The 19,867-nt window shown below is 36.5% G+C and overlaps 2 protein-coding genes across 4 annotated transcripts; both read left to right on the top strand.

Annotated features, from left to right (window-relative positions):
- Positions 1-3,413: 3,413 nt before the first annotated feature.
- Positions 3,414-7,629, top strand: LOC116847250 (zinc finger protein 808-like). Of its 3 annotated transcripts, none has more exons than XR_004378729.1 (3): positions 3,414-3,655; positions 3,761-6,310; positions 7,508-7,629. XR_004378729.1 is itself a non-coding variant. In XM_032822079.1 (2 exons), the coding sequence occupies exons 1-2, from the start codon at positions 3,555-3,557 to the stop codon at positions 5,541-5,543; spliced, it is 1,884 nt and encodes a 627-aa protein (XP_032677970.1). In that variant the 5' UTR covers positions 3,414-3,554; the 3' UTR covers positions 5,544-6,643. The 3 variants fall into 3 exon arrangements, 1 of the variants encoding a protein (XP_032677970.1); XR_004378733.1 differs by lacking the exon at positions 7,508-7,629 and having other exon boundaries at positions 3,761-5,942; positions 6,118-6,643; XM_032822079.1 differs by lacking the exon at positions 7,508-7,629 and having other exon boundaries at positions 3,761-6,643.
- LOC116845890 lies at positions 5,543-9,088 on the top strand. The gene is made up of 4 exons (XM_032819102.1): positions 5,543-5,742; positions 7,815-8,012; positions 8,462-8,659; positions 8,768-9,088. Exons 1-4 carry the CDS (start codon positions 5,543-5,545, stop codon positions 8,955-8,957), a joined length of 786 nt encoding a protein of 261 aa, XP_032674993.1. The 3' UTR covers positions 8,958-9,088.
- Positions 9,089-19,867: the final 10,779 nt, after the last annotated feature.

Genomic DNA, 19,867 nt, shown 5'->3' with positions numbered 1-19,867 from the left:
TATATATATATATATATATATATGTATGTATGAATGTGCATAAAAATTACTTTCTGAGTTTTTGTTTTATTTCTATTTAATTTGTTTAAGTTATTAATATTTTAATACTTCCAATAAAGTCGTCGTACAATTGAAACACCACAAATAATTTCAATATTTAGCTCTTGAACCTTGTATTTTATTATTTGTGCTTTACTAGTATATTAATTGATTTGATTGTAATTTGTGTTTTAGTTACTTTGCCTCTGCGCTTATGGCACACAGCGGTACCTAGAATTTCTCCAGAATCGATGCAGAACGTGTCGCCTTCTAAAAATATCCTAGGCTGTCAACTCAGGGATGATCGCCTGCATGGAGCCGGGGTACTCTTGGAAGTGTTCTGTATGCGGCAAACGTTTCAAATTCAGCGCTAATTTCGAGAAACACAGTAGACATGTTGTAGACGAGAGTATACTTGCCACGAGTGTCATTACAAGACAGATACAGAGAATTGTTTAATTGAACACATATAATTGAGACAATAAAATTGAGACACAAGTCTATCGGCCATTTCAAACTTGAGATATGTTTCAAGAAATTAAAATCGCAGTGCATTCTTAAGGAACATAAAGAAACTGTCCGCGCTAACAAAATGCGGCCAATAAAATGCGACAAGTGTGATGACGTTTTCAAGCACAAATATGGCCTAACATACATCAGCGCAAAGTGCACTCACAAGCGAATTTTTTTACAGAAATTATAGGAAAATCTTCAAAACGCACTGAATCACACTTGCGGCTTCACATGCGGATGAGATATATTTTATCTACGACATTTACGGCAACACCTATTCTTCTGAGGGAAATATGCTCAACCACGTAAAGAAATATCTGCTTCCTGAATCGTTAGCATTGATACCCAAGAAAACATTGTCGTAAATTTTCCTAGACTCCGTGAGACGAAAGAAAGCGATCATTTAGATCAAACAAAAGAAAGGGAAATAGGAAATAAATAATATGTTTACAGCCCTCTTTACATTGCATTTTCGTGACCGAGTGTTTTTCTACAAATGTTAATATTAAATTTTGTACTCATTTTGTAATTACTTACGCTCTTTTTATAGATTTTTAATAGATTAAGTGAACCTCTTTACGCAGAATTCTAAGCGCGATATGTCTCAGATCTTCTTGATGACCATTTGTGAGAACGTAGAATATAATAGATGAACAGCATTAGTGCCGTTGTATAACTATACATTAAGTCAAAGTGAATACAAAAGTCTTTTTATAAATCTATATGATCATTTTGTAAATGATCGCGTAGATTTTTAGATTTTAATTTTAAAAAATTTGTCTTTTACAATCATATATATATAACAATTATATATATATAACAATTTTCTTTAATTTTTAAAAATCTATGTGGTCATTTGCAAAATGGTAGATAATTTTTTTTCAACTTGACTTAATGTATAAGTATACAACGGCGCCACTACAGCTCATTTACCAAATAGCGCGTGATTATTCACCAATTTTTTAAATTAATATCTCGACTATTATTGCGAATATTGCAAAACGGCACAGAATTGTCTTGTTCACATCAATGCGTTCTACGTTCTCACAAAGAGTTATCATGGAGATCTGAGACACTCTGTATATATGTACATATGCTATTTTATTTACTTAATGTAATTATAGTAACGTCATGTCTTTTGTAGGACGATGAATCTCGATAATAAAATTACAATCCTTATGCAGCATACTTCTGAACAAAATTGTTCTTTATGAAAAGTTGCAGTTCATATTAAAGCATGTTATCTAGGTTTATAATTTTTCTGGAAAATTTGTTGTTATATTTGTACTGATCTTGTAACAAACATATAGTTGTCATATGTTTTAATATTTTGATTCATGCTCGGTTTTTGATTGAATTGCAACAGAAAAGCAAGAATTAAAAGACTAATAAATAAAAAATAAATATAATATATTATTTTGAAATTACTTTTATGAGATTCTATTCTACACCTCACAGAAGTTTAAAGAAGCTTTCAGAAAAATTACAGAAATATCTCAGAAAAGTTCAATGTTTCTGAAACCTTTTTGAAAGCTTTTTGAATCTCCTGTGCTTTGTGGCATGTGTCTTACAATAACGAAATTACGATTGTTGTGCTGCAATTAATGTTATTGGCGAATGTTTGAGTGATAAAACATCAGATAAATATAGAAAAAAATTCCATTTCTCTCTCTTATTCTGAAATTCATAAAAAACGTCACATTACACGCACCCCGCGATTATCTGACGAATATTTACGTCGATGCACGCACGCACACATAATTATATGCATACAAAAACATAAAACTGTCATATGTTTAATTATATTTATTCATTTTTGGTTGAGCGATAATAACGGCAGAAAAGCAAGAATTAAAGACCAAATAAATAAAAATATAACAATAATTAAATTATTTTAATATTATCATTTTATGATTTTAAGTGTGTCTTACAATGACACAATTACTATGATTGCGAAGTGAGTGTTACTACGGACGAATATTTAAGTGATAAACCATCAGATGAATGTAGCAGAAATTTCCTCCAGTATGCTTAATTTGTACTTATTGTGTTTGTGTTTGATTTGCACTTTATCTCGTTATAATTTTTTTGTGAAAACAGGTAATAACTTTTAATATTAACTGTTTTTTTTACATAATTTTTAATTTTCGTATTTAGCAATCAATCATTACTCTTTTATATTTTCTACTTTTCCCTTGTAAAGAATAGGCTATTTTGTAAAAATATTTTGAAGTAGAAAACTAAAAAAAATTTTTTACCATTTGATACTTTAAGTAAGTAAACTAAATATTTAATGATAAATTGTGATTATTTGTAACATTGTTTATTACAATCACGATTAAACGTTAGTATAGCGAAGAATATTATCGAAGATTCGGTAGATGAATTAGCGCCTTATGGCACGGTGCCAGCATGTCAGAAGCTAAGGATGGCTCTAAGCTGAGGCAATATCTTCTGCAACACAACAATTAAAATCAGTGTATAACAAAATTAGTATGTAATTATAATAAGTAGTAAATAATTTCGTTTGGATGGGGATCGGCAAAATTATTAGGTAAATAAAGTTTTACCATAAAGAGGTAAAATGTATAATAAAGCATATTGTCAAGGGTTTTCTTGGCGTGTATATTTACATATACATTATAATAGATGATATTATATATAGATGATATTTGCTAAATTATAAGTGTCAAACACTCTTGCGTTCTGCTTTGATATACCAAGTTCTCATGTTGTTTGAACAATTATATTTTTATGCGTGTCCCCTACATTCGCTTCGTAAAATAGTGAAATACTAATTTCAGCAATTCATACTCTTGAATTATGTAACGTGAATATTTTGTGGTAAATTATGCCTGGCGTTTGACATTATTTAATTTTATCGTAATTCATTTTTCAGAAGTTCACCTAAGGGACCTCAGTTCTCTGAAATTCTGCATTATCTAAAGGATGATCGAAATAATTCACTTAATGATTTCCGGGCCGTAAAGGATGCTGAAGACATGGAAAATATGTTTGAAATTATAGAGGACATCATCCTTCGGGAAAAATTGAATGCTCATGCAAAGAATGTCGATGAACTATCTTGTGGTTCCTACGATAGGTATGTGTACGAAACGAAATTTAAGCTCTACTTGACACAAATTGAATAGCTGGTCATACATTCAGTGAGTTAAGTTGTTTAACTTAATTATAATTTGTGTTTTAGTGTGTTACCTCGTGAATCGATTCAGAACATATCAATTTCCAAAAATAGTAATACTTCGGTTACGGATCGTCCCGAAGCCTATGATGTCAACTCAGAAATGATCGCCTCGATGGAGCAGAAGAACTCTTGGCCCTGCACTGCATGCGGCAAAATTTTCATGTACAAGATATCCCTTTTGAAACACATAAGCTTGAATAAATGCCTGCAATGCAAAATTTGCAACCAGAACTTTGACGTGTTAGAAGAATTTAAACGTCACGGTTGGACGTGTCGTAGACGTCTGACGTGCCGCAAGTGTTCCTTCAAGGCAAGTACATTGAAAGATATGAGTGAACACATGAAATCGGTACACAATACTATCGACGTTAAACCGATACCTTGTGACATATGCCTCAAGAATTTTGCGACGCAGAGTAATCTTAAGAGACATAAGGAAACTGTTCATGTGGACACGTTGCTGAAATGTCCTGCATGCGGCAGAAGTTTCCAACGCAAGGTTTCCTTTGAGAAACACATAAATTTGAATAATTGCCTGCAATGTCAAATTTGCGACCAGAACTTTGACGTGTTAGAAAAATTTATTCGTCACTATACAATGTGTTTTAAATCTGAGTATAACTGTCGCGAGTGTTCTTACAAGACATATACAAAGAACTGTTTGATTAAACACATGAAATCAGTACACTATGGTATCGACGTTTTACCGATATTTTGTGACATATGCTTCACGAGTTTTTCGACGCAAAGAAGTCTTGTGAGACATAAGGAAACAGTTCATGTGGACACGTTGATGAAATGTCCTGCATGCGGCAGAAAGTTCCGATCCAAGGTTTTCTTCAAGAAACACATAAACTTGAATAATTGCCTGCAATGCCAAATTTGCGACCAGAAGTTTGACGTGTTAGAAAAATTTATTCGTCACTATACAATGTGTCTTAAATCTGAGTATACCTGTCGCGAGTGCCCTTACAAGACACATACAAAGAACTGTTTGATTAAACACATGAAATCAGTACACTATGGTACCGACGTTTTACCGATTTTTTGTGACATATGCTTCACAAGTTTTTCGACGCAGAGTAATCTTATGGTACATAAGGAAAGAGTTCATGTGAGCACGTTGATGAAATGTCTTGCATGCAGCAGAAAGTTCCGATCCAATGTTTCCTTCAAGAAACACATAAACTTGAATAATTGCCTGCAATGCCAAATTTGCGACCAGAACTTTGACGTGTTAGAAAAATTTATTCGTCACTATACCATGTGTCTTAAACCTGAGTATACCTGTCGCGAGTGTTCTTACAAGACACATACAAAGAACTGTTTGATTAAACACATGGAATCAGTACACTATGGTACCGACGTTTTACCGATTTTTTGTGACATATGCTTCACAAGTTTTTCGACGCAGAGTAATCTTATGGTACATAAGGAAAGAGTTCATGTGAGCACGTTGATGAAATGTCTTGCATGCAGCAGAAAGTTCCGATCCAATGTTTCCTTCAAGAAACACATAAACTTGAATAATTGCCTGCAATGCCAAATTTGCGACCAGAACTTTGACGTGTTAGAAAAATTTATTCGTCACTATACCATGTGTCTTAAACCTGAGTATACCTGTCGCGAGTGTTCTTACAAGACACATACAAAGAACTGTTTGATTAAACACATGGAATCAGTACACTATGGTACCGACGTTTTACCGATTTTTTGTGACATATGCTGCATGAGTTTTGCGACGCAGCATAATCTTAAGAGACATAAGGAAACAGTTCATGTGTGATGATATGTCCTGCATGCGGCAGAAGTTTCCAATACAAGGCAAACTTCGAGAAACACATAAGCTTAAATAGTTGCCTGCAATGCAAACTTTGCGACCAGAAATTTGACCTGTTAGAAGAATTTAATCGTCACCGTTGGACGTATCATAAACGTAAGTTTCAAGTGGCAGTAAGTAAACATCAAGTGTTCCTTCAAGACAAGTATATTCAAGGATATGAGTGAACACGTGAAATTGGTACACAATTTGCCACCAGAAGTTTGACTTGCTAGATGAATTATATCGTCACGATAAGACGTGTCGTAGACCAGAGTATATCTCCCACAAGTGTTCCTAGAAGATAACTACACAAGATTGTTTGATTGAACACATAACATGGAAACACAAGACTACCGCCCCTTTGTGAGATATATTTCATGACATTAAAATCGCACAGCATTCTTAAGAAACATAAGGAGACCGTCCACGCTAACACACAGTCGATAAAATGCGATAAGTGCGATTGTGTCTTGAAGCACATATATAAATTAACAAACATTAGCGCAAAGTACACTCACAGGAAAATTTTCTTCTGCAGAAGTTGTAATAAGTTGTTCATCTTCTAAACGCACGATGAACTAGGCCGATATAATGCCGAGTATCAGAGTGAAGCTTGCACTTACTGGAAGAAGATATTACCATTCACTAGGAAAGAGTCACACATGCGGCTTGATACACGAATCAGAGACCTTTTATCTGCGACGTTTACTACGACATGTGTATTTCTAAGGGTAATTTGTACCACCATATAATGAAACATCATCCTGCTTCCTGAATCGTTGGCTATACCCAAGGAAAGTATCGTTTCCCTTGGCCCGTGAGTCGAAAGAATGCGATTATTTAAATCAAGCAAAAGGATGGGCAGAAGGAGAGAAATAATATGTTTACAGCTCTCTTTACGTTGCACTTTCGTGACGAAGTATCTTTCTACGAATGTTACTATTGAATTTTGTATTTAGTTTTAATTACTTACGCGGTTTTTATACATTTTTAATAGATTAAGTGACACTCTACACGCAGTATAATAAGCGCGATACTTAAGAAAGAAATAGAGAATGACCTTACGATGCATCATATATTATGTATTATGTATAATTATGTATAAATGTATATAAATATATATGTATAATGATATATAATTATGCATATATAATTATGTGTAAGTATATATAATTTATATTATGTATAATTATATATTATGTATAATTATATATTAATTTATATTATGTATAATTATATATTATGTATATATATTATTTTGTTTACTTAAATGGGGAAAACACTGTAGAACGTCAAAATTAAGGGAATTTTCATGAACGTTTTTTGAAGAATGTACTTTTCAATCGCTTCCTAACTTTGTAATGTTTTTGCTTGTGTAAATAAAATATTAAAGAAATATATTTAAGTTAAGAACAATGTTTATACATTGTACGTACTGAAAGAAATGTTGAGCATCGTGGCAGAGTCGGCACAAAACTGTGTGCATTTTGGCTCATGTTGAATTTGTCTGAAACCAAAATAGGGCAACATTCTTTTACTTTTTATGGACATAATTTGTCGATGAACTTAAACAAGTTGAAAAAATTTTTTGTAATTGACAAAAAAGCAGCTCGTGAATCAAAAGTTTGATTTGTACTCATAAAAATCCATTTCTGTGTACGCAAAAATATTGTTTAAATAAATAACGTTGTGGACTCATAGGTTCTTTGACTAATGAATATAATAAACTAAATGTACATAAAAGGATAATTCTGTTGGTCAAATCGTTATTGAATTATCTTGCATCCTAGTTTCAAAGAAATCTTTAAAGATTCTCCTTCTTAAAGAGGAGAGGTGTATAATAAAGTATATTGTCAAGAGTTTTCTTTGCGTGTATATTCATGTCTGGTGTTTGACATTATTTAATTCTATCATAATTCGTTTTTCAGAAGCTCACTTATGGAACTTTGGGACTATAAAATTCTGGATTTTGATGATCTAATTGGTTCACCTATTGAGTTCCGAACCGAAATAGTTGTTGACGACACGAAAAATACGCTTGAAATTAAATTGATACCAAGTTCTCATGGTGTTTGAACAATTATATTTTTATGTATGCTCTCTACATTTGCTTCGCAAAATAGTGAAATAGTAATTTCAACACGTAATACTTTTGAATTATGTAAATTGAATATTTAGCGGTAAATCATGCCTCGTGTTTGACATTTTTTAATTTTATTGTAATTTGTGTTTCAGAGACTTACAAATAGATTTTTTGGAGAACTTTGATCTTCTGGATTATAATTTAAGTGGTTCATCTTTTGATTCCCTGATCATAACGGGTGCAGATGACACAAAGGATAGGTTTCAAATTACAGAAAACATCAACCTGCAGGAAGGATTAAATCCCCATGCAAAGAATGTCCATAAACTATCTCGTAGTTCCTACGATAGGTATGTGTACGAAATCAAATTAATACAAAAATTAAAATAAGTGTATAACAAAATTAATATATGATTAAAATAAGTACTAAATAATTTTGTTTAGAATGGGGATGGGCAAAATTATTAGGTGATTTAAGTTTTATAGTAAAGAGGAGACGTATATAATAAAGTATATTGTCAAGGGTTTTCTTGGCGTGTATATTTACACTGTCAAACACACTTACAATTTATCAAGTACCATCTTATGTCCTGCTTTGATACCAAGTTCTCACGTTATTTGAACAATTGTATTTCTATGCGTATTTTTATGCTCTTTACGTTCGCTTCGTAAAATAGTGAAATAGTAATTTCAGCACATGATACTCAATTGATGATCTTCAATTATGTAAATTCAATATTTCGCGGTAAATCATGCCAGCGTTTGACGTTATTTAATTCTATCGTAATTCGTGTTTCAGAGATTCATTTATGGAACCTCTGTACTATGAGCTTATGGAATTTAATAACCTTATTGGTTCATCTATTGATTTCCTAATCATAACGGGTGCAGATGACGCAAAAGATAGGCTTCAAATTACAGAGAACATCAACATGCAGGAAGAATTGAATCCCCATGTAAAGAATGTCCATGAACTATCTGATTATTTCTACGAGAAGTATGTGTACGAGATCAAATTTAAGTTCCACTTGACACAAATCAAATTGAATAGTTGGTCGTATATTCAGTGTAATATTCTTTAACGTAATTATAATTTGTGTTTTAGGGTGTTACTTCGTGAAATGATTCAGGACATATCGCTTGCCGAAAATAGTAATACTTCGGTTACGGATTGTCCGGAAGCCAGGATGTCAACTCAGAGATCGCCAGCGTGGAATCGGAGTACTCTTGGGAGTGTTCTGCGTGCTGCATACATTTCAGATACAAGGCCTCCTTCGAAATACACAGGAGGTTGAATAATTGCTTGCAAAATTTGCTACCAGAAGTTTGGCCTGCTAGAAAAATTAATTTCTCATACTGAGACGTGTCGTATACCACCAAAGTATACCTGCCGCGAGTGTTCCTACAAGACAGATACAGAGAATTGTTTGATTCAACACATGATATTGGTACATGAGAAGATCTACAGCTTCCGTTGTAACATATGCCTCAAGATGTTTCAGAAGTGGAATTATCTTAAGAGACATAAGAAAACCGTTCACGCTAACACACAACCGATAAAATGCGACAAGTGTGATACATTCTCAAGCATAAATATAGCCTAAAGAGACATCAGCGCGATGTACACTCACAGGTGAATTTTTTCTGTAAAAGTTGCAAGAAGACCTTCAAGATACAGGATAAACTGGACTAACATAACGTCCAATGTCAGAATTGAACTTGCCTGCACTGTAAAAAGATATTACCACTCACTAGTAAAGTATCAGAACAAAAGATATTACCACTCACTAGTAAAGTGTCACTACAAAATGATATTACCACTCACTAGTAAAGTCACACTTGTGGCTTCATACGCGGATGAGAGATCTTTTATCTACGACGTTTACTCCTTTTCCTTTCCGACAATTCTCGCGAAATTTATAGTTACAGTTTGCGTTTTCTCTCAGCTTAAAAATTTACCGTATGCTATTCACCGCGCTCGAGCTTTAATTTTTACTCCAACTTTTTTGACGGCGGCTGATCTTCAAGTCGGTAATACAGAATATATTTTTGAAAGAAATATGCCCAACCACGTAAGGAAGTATCAACCTGCTTCCTGAGTCGTTGGCATTGATACCCAAGAAAAACATTGTTATAGACTTCTCGATGGCCCGTGAGTCGAAAGGAAGCGATTATTTTGATCGAACAAAGGAAAGAGCAAAGGGAGAAAAATAATATGTTTACAGCTCTCTTTACGTTATACTTTCGTAACGAAGTATCTTTCTATGAAAGTTACTATTGAATTTTGTACTCCATTTATAATTACTTACGTGCTTTTTATAGATTTTTAATAGATTAAGTGACTCTCTATACGTAGAATAATAAGTGCGATATGTAAGAAAGAATTGGAGAATGACTTTACCATGATTATATATGTACGTATGTCATTTCGTTTATTTAAGGTAAATGTAGTACTATTGTCATGTCTTTTGTAAGACGATGAATCTTGATGATGAAATTACAATCCTTACGCAGTATACTTTCAAACAAGACTATTTTACGAAATGCAGTTATAGTTATTAAAGCATTTTATCTGAGTTGAAAACTTCTCTGGAAAATTTGTTGTCATTTGTGTATTTACTTTGTAACAAACATATAGCTGTCACATGTTTTAATATTTTTATTTATTCCTAGTGCACGATAAATAGAAAATCAGGAATTAAAGGCCGAATAAATAAAAAAATAAACAATGTTAAATTATTTTGATATTATATTTTTTGTGGGATTCTGTGTGTGTCTTACAATAACGAAATTATAATGATTGTGTAATAAGTATTGTTATCGGCAAATATTTAAATGATAAAGCATCAGATAAATTTGGAAAAAATTTTTCTCCAATTTATTTAATTTCTACTTATTTTCTTTATTTACATTCTTTATTTGATTTACATCTTATCTCGTTATTTAATTTTTTTGTGAAAACGGGTTAATTTAATAAATTTAATATTAGTTGCTTTTAATTTACGTAATTTTTAATCTTTTGGTATTTACGACTGAATGTTTTCCCCCAGGCCAACTCTTGCATATTTTCGTAATAATTATATTTTTATACTTTCTACTTTTTTCGTATAGAAAATAGGCTGTTTTGTAGAAATATATCGAGGTAGAAAACTAAAAAAAGATTTTTCAGCATTTGATGCTTCAAGTATGTAAGCTCAATATTTAACGATAAATTATGCTTACTTGTAACATTATTTAACACTACAAAGGCCTATTTTGGAGAGAATGCGAATATCGGCAACGTGGCATTCACATTTATGTAATATCTATGTGTAAGAAAATTGAAGTGACAGCGTAGCATATACACTTGCATAATATCTGTGAAGGGACGATATATGAAAAAAAATACTGCGGCGCAATGGTAGCGTGAACATATTGGCGCTTATCAAATGCAACATTTAATTAGCTTATCAAATGTAACATTTTGACGGTTTTGTCTCCGTCTTCATATCGTGTTCGTTTCCGAGCTAACTCAAGATACAGCGCTTTCTGTTGGGACATGCGTGAACTAAAAATCAGATCTTTTTTACCACACGACCCATCAAACGCTAACACACAAATCGTTTATTACTGGAATTTTCTTTTTATTTAAACTATTTATTAAAATCCACTCACGATGGTTTCATAATGTTCCTGAAAGTCGTCTCTATGCCGGGAACTATACATTTTACGCATTTGAGCGCTAAATTCTTCACATAAAGCTAAATATAACGCTTCTAATAGTAAATAAATAATTCTTTGTTGATTTCGATGCTATTTTTTAGTCCTCAACATTCATTATCGCTTATACTTTCATGCATAAGCATGTGAAAGCATTTGCAGTTTTATGCATGCAATTAGAAGAAAACGAATCTAACAGCATCGCCTTAATGTCACTCCATTCTCTCAGCAGCACGCCCAGAATCTCGATAATGATTTCCCAATATCCCAAAGTTGCGCCCATAACGTTAGATTCATTGTAGCAGTATATTCGAATTCTCGTGCAAGCGCAGTGGGCCGAAAGTCGATCATATTAGAGCTACGTTCGAAAACGTCACTCGAGTACTCTCCCTCTCTTTTTATCTCACTCTTGTATTTCGCTCACTCCAACGCTATCGTCTAATAGTGTGCACACAGTGTGTGTTTCCGAACGCAGCATAGTGCAAGTTAGGTCATATAGTGTTAGCATGTAGAGCACATTCTAGGGTAGTTTTTCACAGTCTTTTAAAATAATTTTCGTGGTTGCGAAAGTTCAATTTCTAAAGAGATGTATGTATTTTTATGTTCTGTATCGCCTCTTGGATAACAATGTGTGTTACTCTACTCCCTCAATAACACGCCCAGAGTGTTGAAAATAATTTTCCAATATTCTAAAGTCGCGTTCATAACGCTGGATCCATTATATTTCGCCATATTTCACGAAATTTTCCCGTTAAATTATTAAGCCGAGATTTGAACCGATGTGTTTGACGTCTCCGCTAAACTAGTGAGCCGAAATTCGAACCAAGTTGTTTTGTCTCCGGTATTTTTCATATTATTATAAATTACCAGTTACCACTCTACAATTTATCTTATTGGTAGAGTAGATAATGCCCTTTGAATCACCTTGATATCTTTAGTGGTTACTGAGAAATGCCCGAAAAATGCAATCGGTAGTGAAATGGCTGTCAGCGACGTCGAAATGTACGCATGCTTCCACGGCTTATTTAACGAACCGTTATTAATAATATTAATATAGTATTTGTATTATTAGTATTATTGTAAACTTTAAATTCCAACAGGATAAATTGTGGAGAATATTGTTTTCTTCGAATTACATCGATATCTTTTGTGGTTTCCGAGAAATAAGCAAAAAATATGAGCGGCATCTTTAAACTTGTATATTTATTTATTGTTTCATATTGTCGAGCTTCCAGTCCTTTTTTCCTTACAAAAGTAGAACGCAGGAAGATGAGACTGATGAGAGATGATCTAGGTTTGCGATAAGTTCGCCGCTAGCTCGCTTCGTTCGCCTACTCGCGCGGTTCACTCATCAGTAGTGAGACAAGAACAGAGCGATTAGACGTCTGTCCTTCTCTAACTTACTATTATTGTACGGAAGTACAACAGGCACGAACCAGGCGCATTTTATCTTTACCACCGCGAAAATGCGTCTAACGAACGTAGTAAAGGAGCACTTTGTTAGATGGCGTCTCGAAAATGCGCCTAGCTCTGGCCATTAAAATCAAGCTGGTGGCCGCTCTCAGGTTTGGTTGCGGCCTGCATCTGCGAGATATGTAGACCGGACTTTAGACCCTTTATTTGCTGACATGGCGCTACGATCAGCGTTGAATTTTTCCTTGAGTTGGTGATATTACCAAAAACGGCAATTTGAAACCGACGCCACAGAAGTAACAAATTTCGTGAATTGTGGGATTTCGGCTCGCCGAATGCGAGTTTCGCGTCTGATTATCGCCGGGAAGAGCAAAAGTAAGTCTTGCGTGTTCATCGTAACGAGATATCCTCAAACCTCGCCGCCAGCTTGCGAGGTTTCTTGGAAGCGGGAGAATCATAACATGATTCCGCCCGAAAGAAGCAGACAAAAAACATGTAACACAGGGGCACCTCTCAGGTATGCCCACGACCTGTTTCCACGATCGAATAGTGATAAGCGATTGAGAAAGCGTAGCTCTACATGACGCCACTTCCAATTTTCGCAGAGACTTCAGATAGAACTCCTTGCAAAGTTGTGATTTTCGCGACGAACTTCGGGGCTTATTATTCCAAAATGTTTGATCAGACAAGAATACGGTTTTCACTGCGATTATTTATTTTGATAGTAGAATAGCTTAATACGTTCAAATTTTCTTCTCGCGCACCTGGAATCTCACCTGTCTGACAGCGCCGAGATTTCTATTGCTCAAAAACCAGTGAACTTCACGTTAATGCGGTATCCATTGCGAATACTTTCTTTGATAGAACAATGTTATACGTTTGACATTTTCTTCTCGCGCACCTGGATTTTCACTTGTCTGTCACTCGACAAACTTTCGGGGCTTATTACTCGCGAACGAATAATCGGACAGAAATGCGGTTATCACGATTATGACTTATTTTGATAAGAGAACGATGTCATACGTTTCAAATTTTTCTCGCGTACCTGGAATCTCACCTGTCTGACAGCGCCGAGATTTCGGAATCTATTGCTCAAAAACCAGTGAACTTCACGTTAATGCGGTATCCATTGTGATAACTTTCTTTGATAGAACAACTTTCTTTGTTTGACATTTTCTTCTCGCGCACCTGGATTTTCACCTGTCTGTCACTTGACAATCTTTCGGGACTTATTACTCGCGAACGCGTGACGGACGGAAATGCGGTTTGCACAGTGATGACTTATTTTGATAAGAGAATAGTATTATACGTTTGAAAAATTTTTTTGCATGCACCTGAATTTTCACCTGTCTGTCACTCGACAAAATTTCGGGACTACTCGCGAACGAATAATCGGACAGAAATGCGGTTACCACGATTATGACTTATTTTGATAAGAGAACGATGCATACGTTTCAAATTTTTCTCACGCACACCTGGATTTTCACCTGTCTGACAACGCCGAGATTTCGGAATCTATTGCTCAAAAACCAGTGAACTTCACGTTAATGCGGTATCCATTGTGATAACTTTCTTTGATAGAACACCTTTCTTTGTTATACGTTTGACATTTTCTTCTCGCGCACCTGGATTTTCACCTGTCTGTCACTTGACAATCTTTTGGGACTTATTACTCGCGAACGCGTGATCGGACGGAAATGCGGTTTGCACAGTGATAACTTATTTTGATAAGAGAATAGTGTTATATGTTTGAAAAATTTTTTCGCATGCATCTGAATTTTCACCTGCCTGTCACTTGATAAAATTTCGGGGTTACTCGCGAACGAATAATCGGACAGAAATGCGGTTACCACGATTATGACTTATTTTGATAAGAGAACGATGTCATACGTTTCAAATTTTTCTCGCGCACACCTGGATTTTCACCTGTCTATAACTCGAGATACGCGTAATTCGACAGAAATACAGTTTCCATTGCAATCACTTATTTTGATAAGAGGACAGTATTTAACGTTTGAAGTGTTTTTCTCGCGCACCTGGAATTTCACCTTTCTGGCTGTAGCGAATTTTCTTGGGTTATTTGTCGGGTATGCCGATAATAATGCGGGTTTGAAGGCGATTGCTTATTATAATTATAGAAGAGTCTCTTCTCATCAAAATTTTGATATCAATTGTACGTGGTGACTTGACTGTCAATATTGCATCAGACTTGTAGCTTATTTCTCACGAACACGTGACCTGACGTTAATGCTTATTTTATCTCAATTTATCATGCGCTGTGGCACATCTTCTTAAAGAATACATAATATTTTTGTTATTTTCCTTTTCTCTTTAATGCATCTTGTACCTGTAACACGTAATCGGTAAACAGAATCGCGAGTAACAACCTCAGTACGTGTGTGCGGGTATGCACTTTGTAGTTTTTGCTTTCGAAGTCAGTTATTCGTCGGCTGTGAGCTATACAAAGACTCTCCCAGCGTTTTCACCGGCTGCTTTTGAGATCGCCGGTCGGATAAGTGCTGCTATACCTCGGAATAATGCTTTATAGAAGGGGTCATTAAAATCCGCTCGATCTTCTCTCTCTCGGCGCGGTGCGCTTACATAAGATGTACGTCTATAATTCACGATCTGCCATCGTAATAGGCAGATATGATCTGTCTTAAGAACTCATCGACGGCTGCATCGCAACTTCGGTTTTACTGCGTTGTGCGTGCATGTATGTATATGTACGCGCAACGAAGTTATAAGTACAACAGACGCACGGCATTCACGTATCAATTTATCGTACAATTAAATCGTACGGTTATATCGCGCAATATTAATCTCAACGGTGGAGGTGTTCATAAAACGTGAAACTCCAAACACTCAGCATTGTGCGAGATTACCCGCCACCAGAGAGAGAGAATCATCTTCTTGATTTATTTACTTAATGCACCTTGCTTCATTCTTGCTCTCTCCTTCTCTCCTCTCTCTCTCTCTCTCTCTCTCTCTCTCTCTCTCTCTCTCTCCCTCTATTTATATAAATATTATATGGATTGTTAGAGCAGAGCCGTGTGCCGTTGTTATGCAAACGGTACTCGCGACCACGTGTAGTATTACCTCTGAACAATGCAGCCGCGTTACGTTCGCGCTCACGCAGTCGTGCGAACTACATAAAAGACGACTTCTCGTGGACGCTTGGTCCGAGATACAGCGAGTTCAAGGACTGCATTGTTTTAGTGCGTTCGCGAAAGAATGTCGCGAACGAGTCGTTCGTAAATTAACTTCGACGTGGCCAAAGAAAAAAGTGCGTTCGCGCTTTGGAAACGTCGCGAAACAACGACGTCTCATTTCACAAAGATAAGTTTGGTTGGACTAAACAAATTCCTGGTGAAGTATCAGCGTATAGGCGAGATTAGGATTATATGACCCCAGAGATATGTTGCTCATATGCTTTTTTTAATATTTATCTTGAGAGGATAATAGGTACGAAATCGCGAAATCCTTTTAGAACACAAATCTCTCTGAGTTTTATTAAAATCGAAACAATATTACAGTTAAGAAATAAAAAACTGATTTGGTAGAAGCAAAATAAATTTTTTAGTCTCTCTCTCTCTCTCTTGAGAGAGAGAGAGAGAGAGAGAGAGAGAGAGAGAGAGAGAGAGAGAGAAATTTTCTATCAATATTCTCTAGCGTGACTGAATAAACTACTCTATGGTAATCAGAAATCTAGTTAACTTGGATATACGAGATGGAGAGAATATTAGAGAATATTAGAGAATATGGAGAGAATATTAGAGAGTAGTAAAAATTATAATACAATTTTAATAGTCCGGGAATAGACTGGCGCTATTACGAAAATTATATTATAATAAAACATAATAAAAATGAGTATAAATATAATTTTTACTAGACTTATGGTAATTTTTACTATGTTTATGGTCACTTTTACTATGTCTTATTATAATTTTCATCATAATGCCGATCTATTCCCAAGGAGTACTAAAAATTATTGTAATTTTTACTACGATATTCTCTTTGTGTTAGAATCCTGACAATTTCGGGACGGGAATTTCTGATTCGTTCACACTTCACCGGAAATTTACTTGATCCAATCAAACTTTTTTTCCGCGCTCACTGCGGAATCCCTGCGGAATCCCATCACGTTTCCCTGCGTGCAAATCCGCTCGCTAAATACGCGCGTTCGCTCGCTCGCTCGCTCGCTCGCGTGTAGGTGTAGGTGAGACGCCTCGAGCCACGTAACAGCCCACATTTTATTTCGCTGCACTTTTACTCTGACGACGACTGTGCACGCGGGCCGGCCTTGTTGCGGTCTGAATACCTCGCCAGGGTCCGTCGTAGACGGGCCCTTTCTATCGACGCGCGGCGCTGCGCCGCGATTTCAGCGCGCCGCCGCGCAGCGGCGTTTCCGACGCTGATAAGTCCACGCGACGCTAACGCGGCTGATTAACGCTGTTTCGCCACACGTGAGACCCGGTGCGACGTCTCCTCGGCGTCGGGAGAACGTGACTCTTCCCACGGACGATCGGGACCAGGAGCCGCGCGCCTTACAAGGGCTGCGCCTCGTCCTTGGCGCGCGCGAGACGGTAGCGCGAGCGGCGCGCACGGTAGAAGTAAAAAAAGGAAAGAGTCCGACGAGAGAGTGCTCCTCGATCTCCGATTAATTCCTCATTATGCGCGGCAAATGTAATTACACGTCGTCAATGGGCGCGTTATTGGCGCGTAGGTCGGCCAGGAAGAATAATGACTTCCATTACTTCTCGCGTCGCGTCCTTCGCGCGACTACGACGAAACGTAGCCGCGGGTCCTTTCGTTTTCGCCGCGCTCTCCGCCAGCAAGGATAACAGCGGCCGGATATGCGCGCTAGACCCGGAAAGTTCGTGCGTGGTTCGACGGTCCCGTTCGTTTCCCCGAGCAACTTGTGTACATGTGCATGGTAATCAGTAACCTGCACGGAGCAGCTCGCAGTTAATTTCGTTTAATCAGACCGTGTTTCTCTTAACTGGATCGCGCGCGCCACGATCGAAAATAACAAAACTCGAGCGAGTCGCGAGCGCATTTCGTACGTTGACAATGCGGACTGCCGCGCTGAATTCATCCGATGAATTCTGTCAGGACCACAAATTGATGTGTATAATATAATACTATTTTAAAATACTATTTTAAAATCTTAGTAATATTTTTTATAAATACTTACGTTTTACGCCGGTATTTTATAAAACTTTGAAATATTTCCCGCTTATATTTTAAACATTTAAAAATTGTTCATGCTGATATCTCAAATTCTTAAACATATTTTGCGCTGATATTTTAAATACTTTAAAGTATTTCCCGTCGATATTTTAAAGAAATGCATAAAAATATTTTACGCCGATATTTCAAATATCTTAAGATATTTCACTTGTTGATAATTCGAAACTTGGTAAAATTATCTAAGTATTCTTGGTGAAGTAATTTCTAATTAGGCAAGCGAAAACGTCACATATAGGTGGCAATCCTTGCGGAAACTCACGTGTCACTTATACTCGTACCCAGTTCTAGTTATACTGAAACATAAATTGACCTAAAAAAGATTCCAGAAAAGAGAAAAGAGAGAAATAATGATACGCCGTCATTTTTACAGCGGCAGTGTTCGTTCCGTTACGAGGGCGAGCGAGCTCGATGAATACGACGAAAGCGAAGAGCCAATTGGAAGCCCTCGTGCTCTTTTTATTACGAACCTGCACTATGTTAGGTGCATACGTATCATATCCACCAAGGATACGCTGTCGCGCGCGATGCGGGCAAATTTAATTGTCGGACGAAGATAATAGCTGTGCGGCTTTCCTTACGAAAACGAGACGGATTTTCCTCGCGAGCGAAGACCGTGTCCGATCGATGAATTGTTCGGCGAGCTGGCACGAATATAATTTCTCGCGAGGACGCCGCGCCGTACGTTTATTTCCGTCTACATTAATTAACAATACGAACCGTTTATTTCCGACGTAGGGCTATTTTTCATCGTCCGTATTTCTCTCACCGTTTATTCTTAGCACGTTAATTTTAGCAAGCGTGGCAAATTATCAGTTTTCTCCGAAACTGAACTCGCGTCACTTTCGAAATGAATCGTGCATTCCTTCGTAAACCGGATAAAATAACTGGAAAAAATAACTGAACGAATAACGGAATAACGGAATTTCTTTTCTGAGTGCGGAATTGCGTTAAGGAGAATCCTTTTCCGACGTCCAATGTGAAGGATCGGTGTCGGAAGCTCTCGTAGCCCGCGATGAAGAACGGTCACGGCGGCATTAATAAAGAACTATTAGCGGCATTAAGCATCCTTCGTTACGAGGATTGGCGTACCGTGAATACGGCTACAAGGATTCATCCGGACTCGTGGGCGAGGAGATTTTTAAGCTGTCTGTGTAGAGAGAGAAAGAGAGAGGGAGCATGGTTTCTCATTATAAACGCATGCATCACCCTAGAGAGACAGAGAAATACAATTCCTCGTCTCCGGCTGCTTTTGTCCCATCAGCGACGACAGGATTTCTCTCGCGGTATTATTAATCGCGCGGTGTTCGGGTTTTCAGTTTTCTCTCTCTCTCTCTCTCTCTCTCTCTCTCTCTCTCTCTCTCCTCTCATTCATCGGTGCACCGACGAAACGTGTGCCAAATACCAGCGAAAGAAAGGGATAGTCGTAAGAACAAATTTAATCATCGCGGCATACTCGTTTCGACGCGATGTAGGCGGATCAACGAGTGTCCGGCTGTCGACGATGTATTAATCTTGCGCCCGATATCTGTGAAAGGTGAGAGGCGACAAGGGCAAGCGAATGTTTTCGTGAATAAAATTAAAAAAACCAGAGATGTTTTAATGATTTACAGGTAATTGAGTATCATCTAATTTACAAAGTTATTTAATTTAAAAAATTTATTTAAATTTATTTAAATTAAAAAAGGCATTTAAATGTATTTAAATTAAAAATTATTCAAATTTATTGAAATTAAAAAACTAATTTAAATTAAAAAAATTTAAGCACTAAGCCTTAAGCACTAAGGTGACCTTAAGATCTCTCTCTCTCTCTCTCTCTCTCTCTCTCTCTCTCTCTCTCTCT

This window comes from Odontomachus brunneus, unplaced genomic scaffold (genome assembly GCF_010583005.1).
Source record: "Odontomachus brunneus isolate Ranch 3 - 2012 unplaced genomic scaffold, Obru_v1 Obru_scaffold_004, whole genome shotgun sequence".
In the NCBI taxonomy this organism is placed as follows: domain Eukaryota; kingdom Metazoa; phylum Arthropoda; class Insecta; order Hymenoptera; family Formicidae; genus Odontomachus; species Odontomachus brunneus.
This window is presented reverse-complemented; position numbering and strand designations above follow the sequence as displayed.

Bases quoted from the DNA above. Each gene is read 5' to 3' on its own strand.
- LOC116847250 (XM_032822079.1), top strand. From the start codon at position 3,555: ATGGAAAATATGTTTGAAATTATAGAGGACATCATCCTTCGGGAAAAA. The intron at 3,656-3,760 runs GTATGTGTACGA...TTTGTGTTTTAG, and splicing joins TCTTGTGGTTCCTACGATAG to TGTGTTACCTCGTGAATCGA.
- LOC116845890 (XM_032819102.1), top strand. From the start codon at position 5,543: ATGATATGTCCTGCATGCGGCAGAAGTTTCCAATACAAGGCAAACTTC. The intron at 8,013-8,461 runs GTATGTGTACGA...TTCGTGTTTCAG, and splicing joins TCTCGTAGTTCCTACGATAG to AGATTCATTTATGGAACCTC. The intron at 8,660-8,767 runs GTATGTGTACGA...TTTGTGTTTTAG, and splicing joins TCTGATTATTTCTACGAGAA to GGTGTTACTTCGTGAAATGA.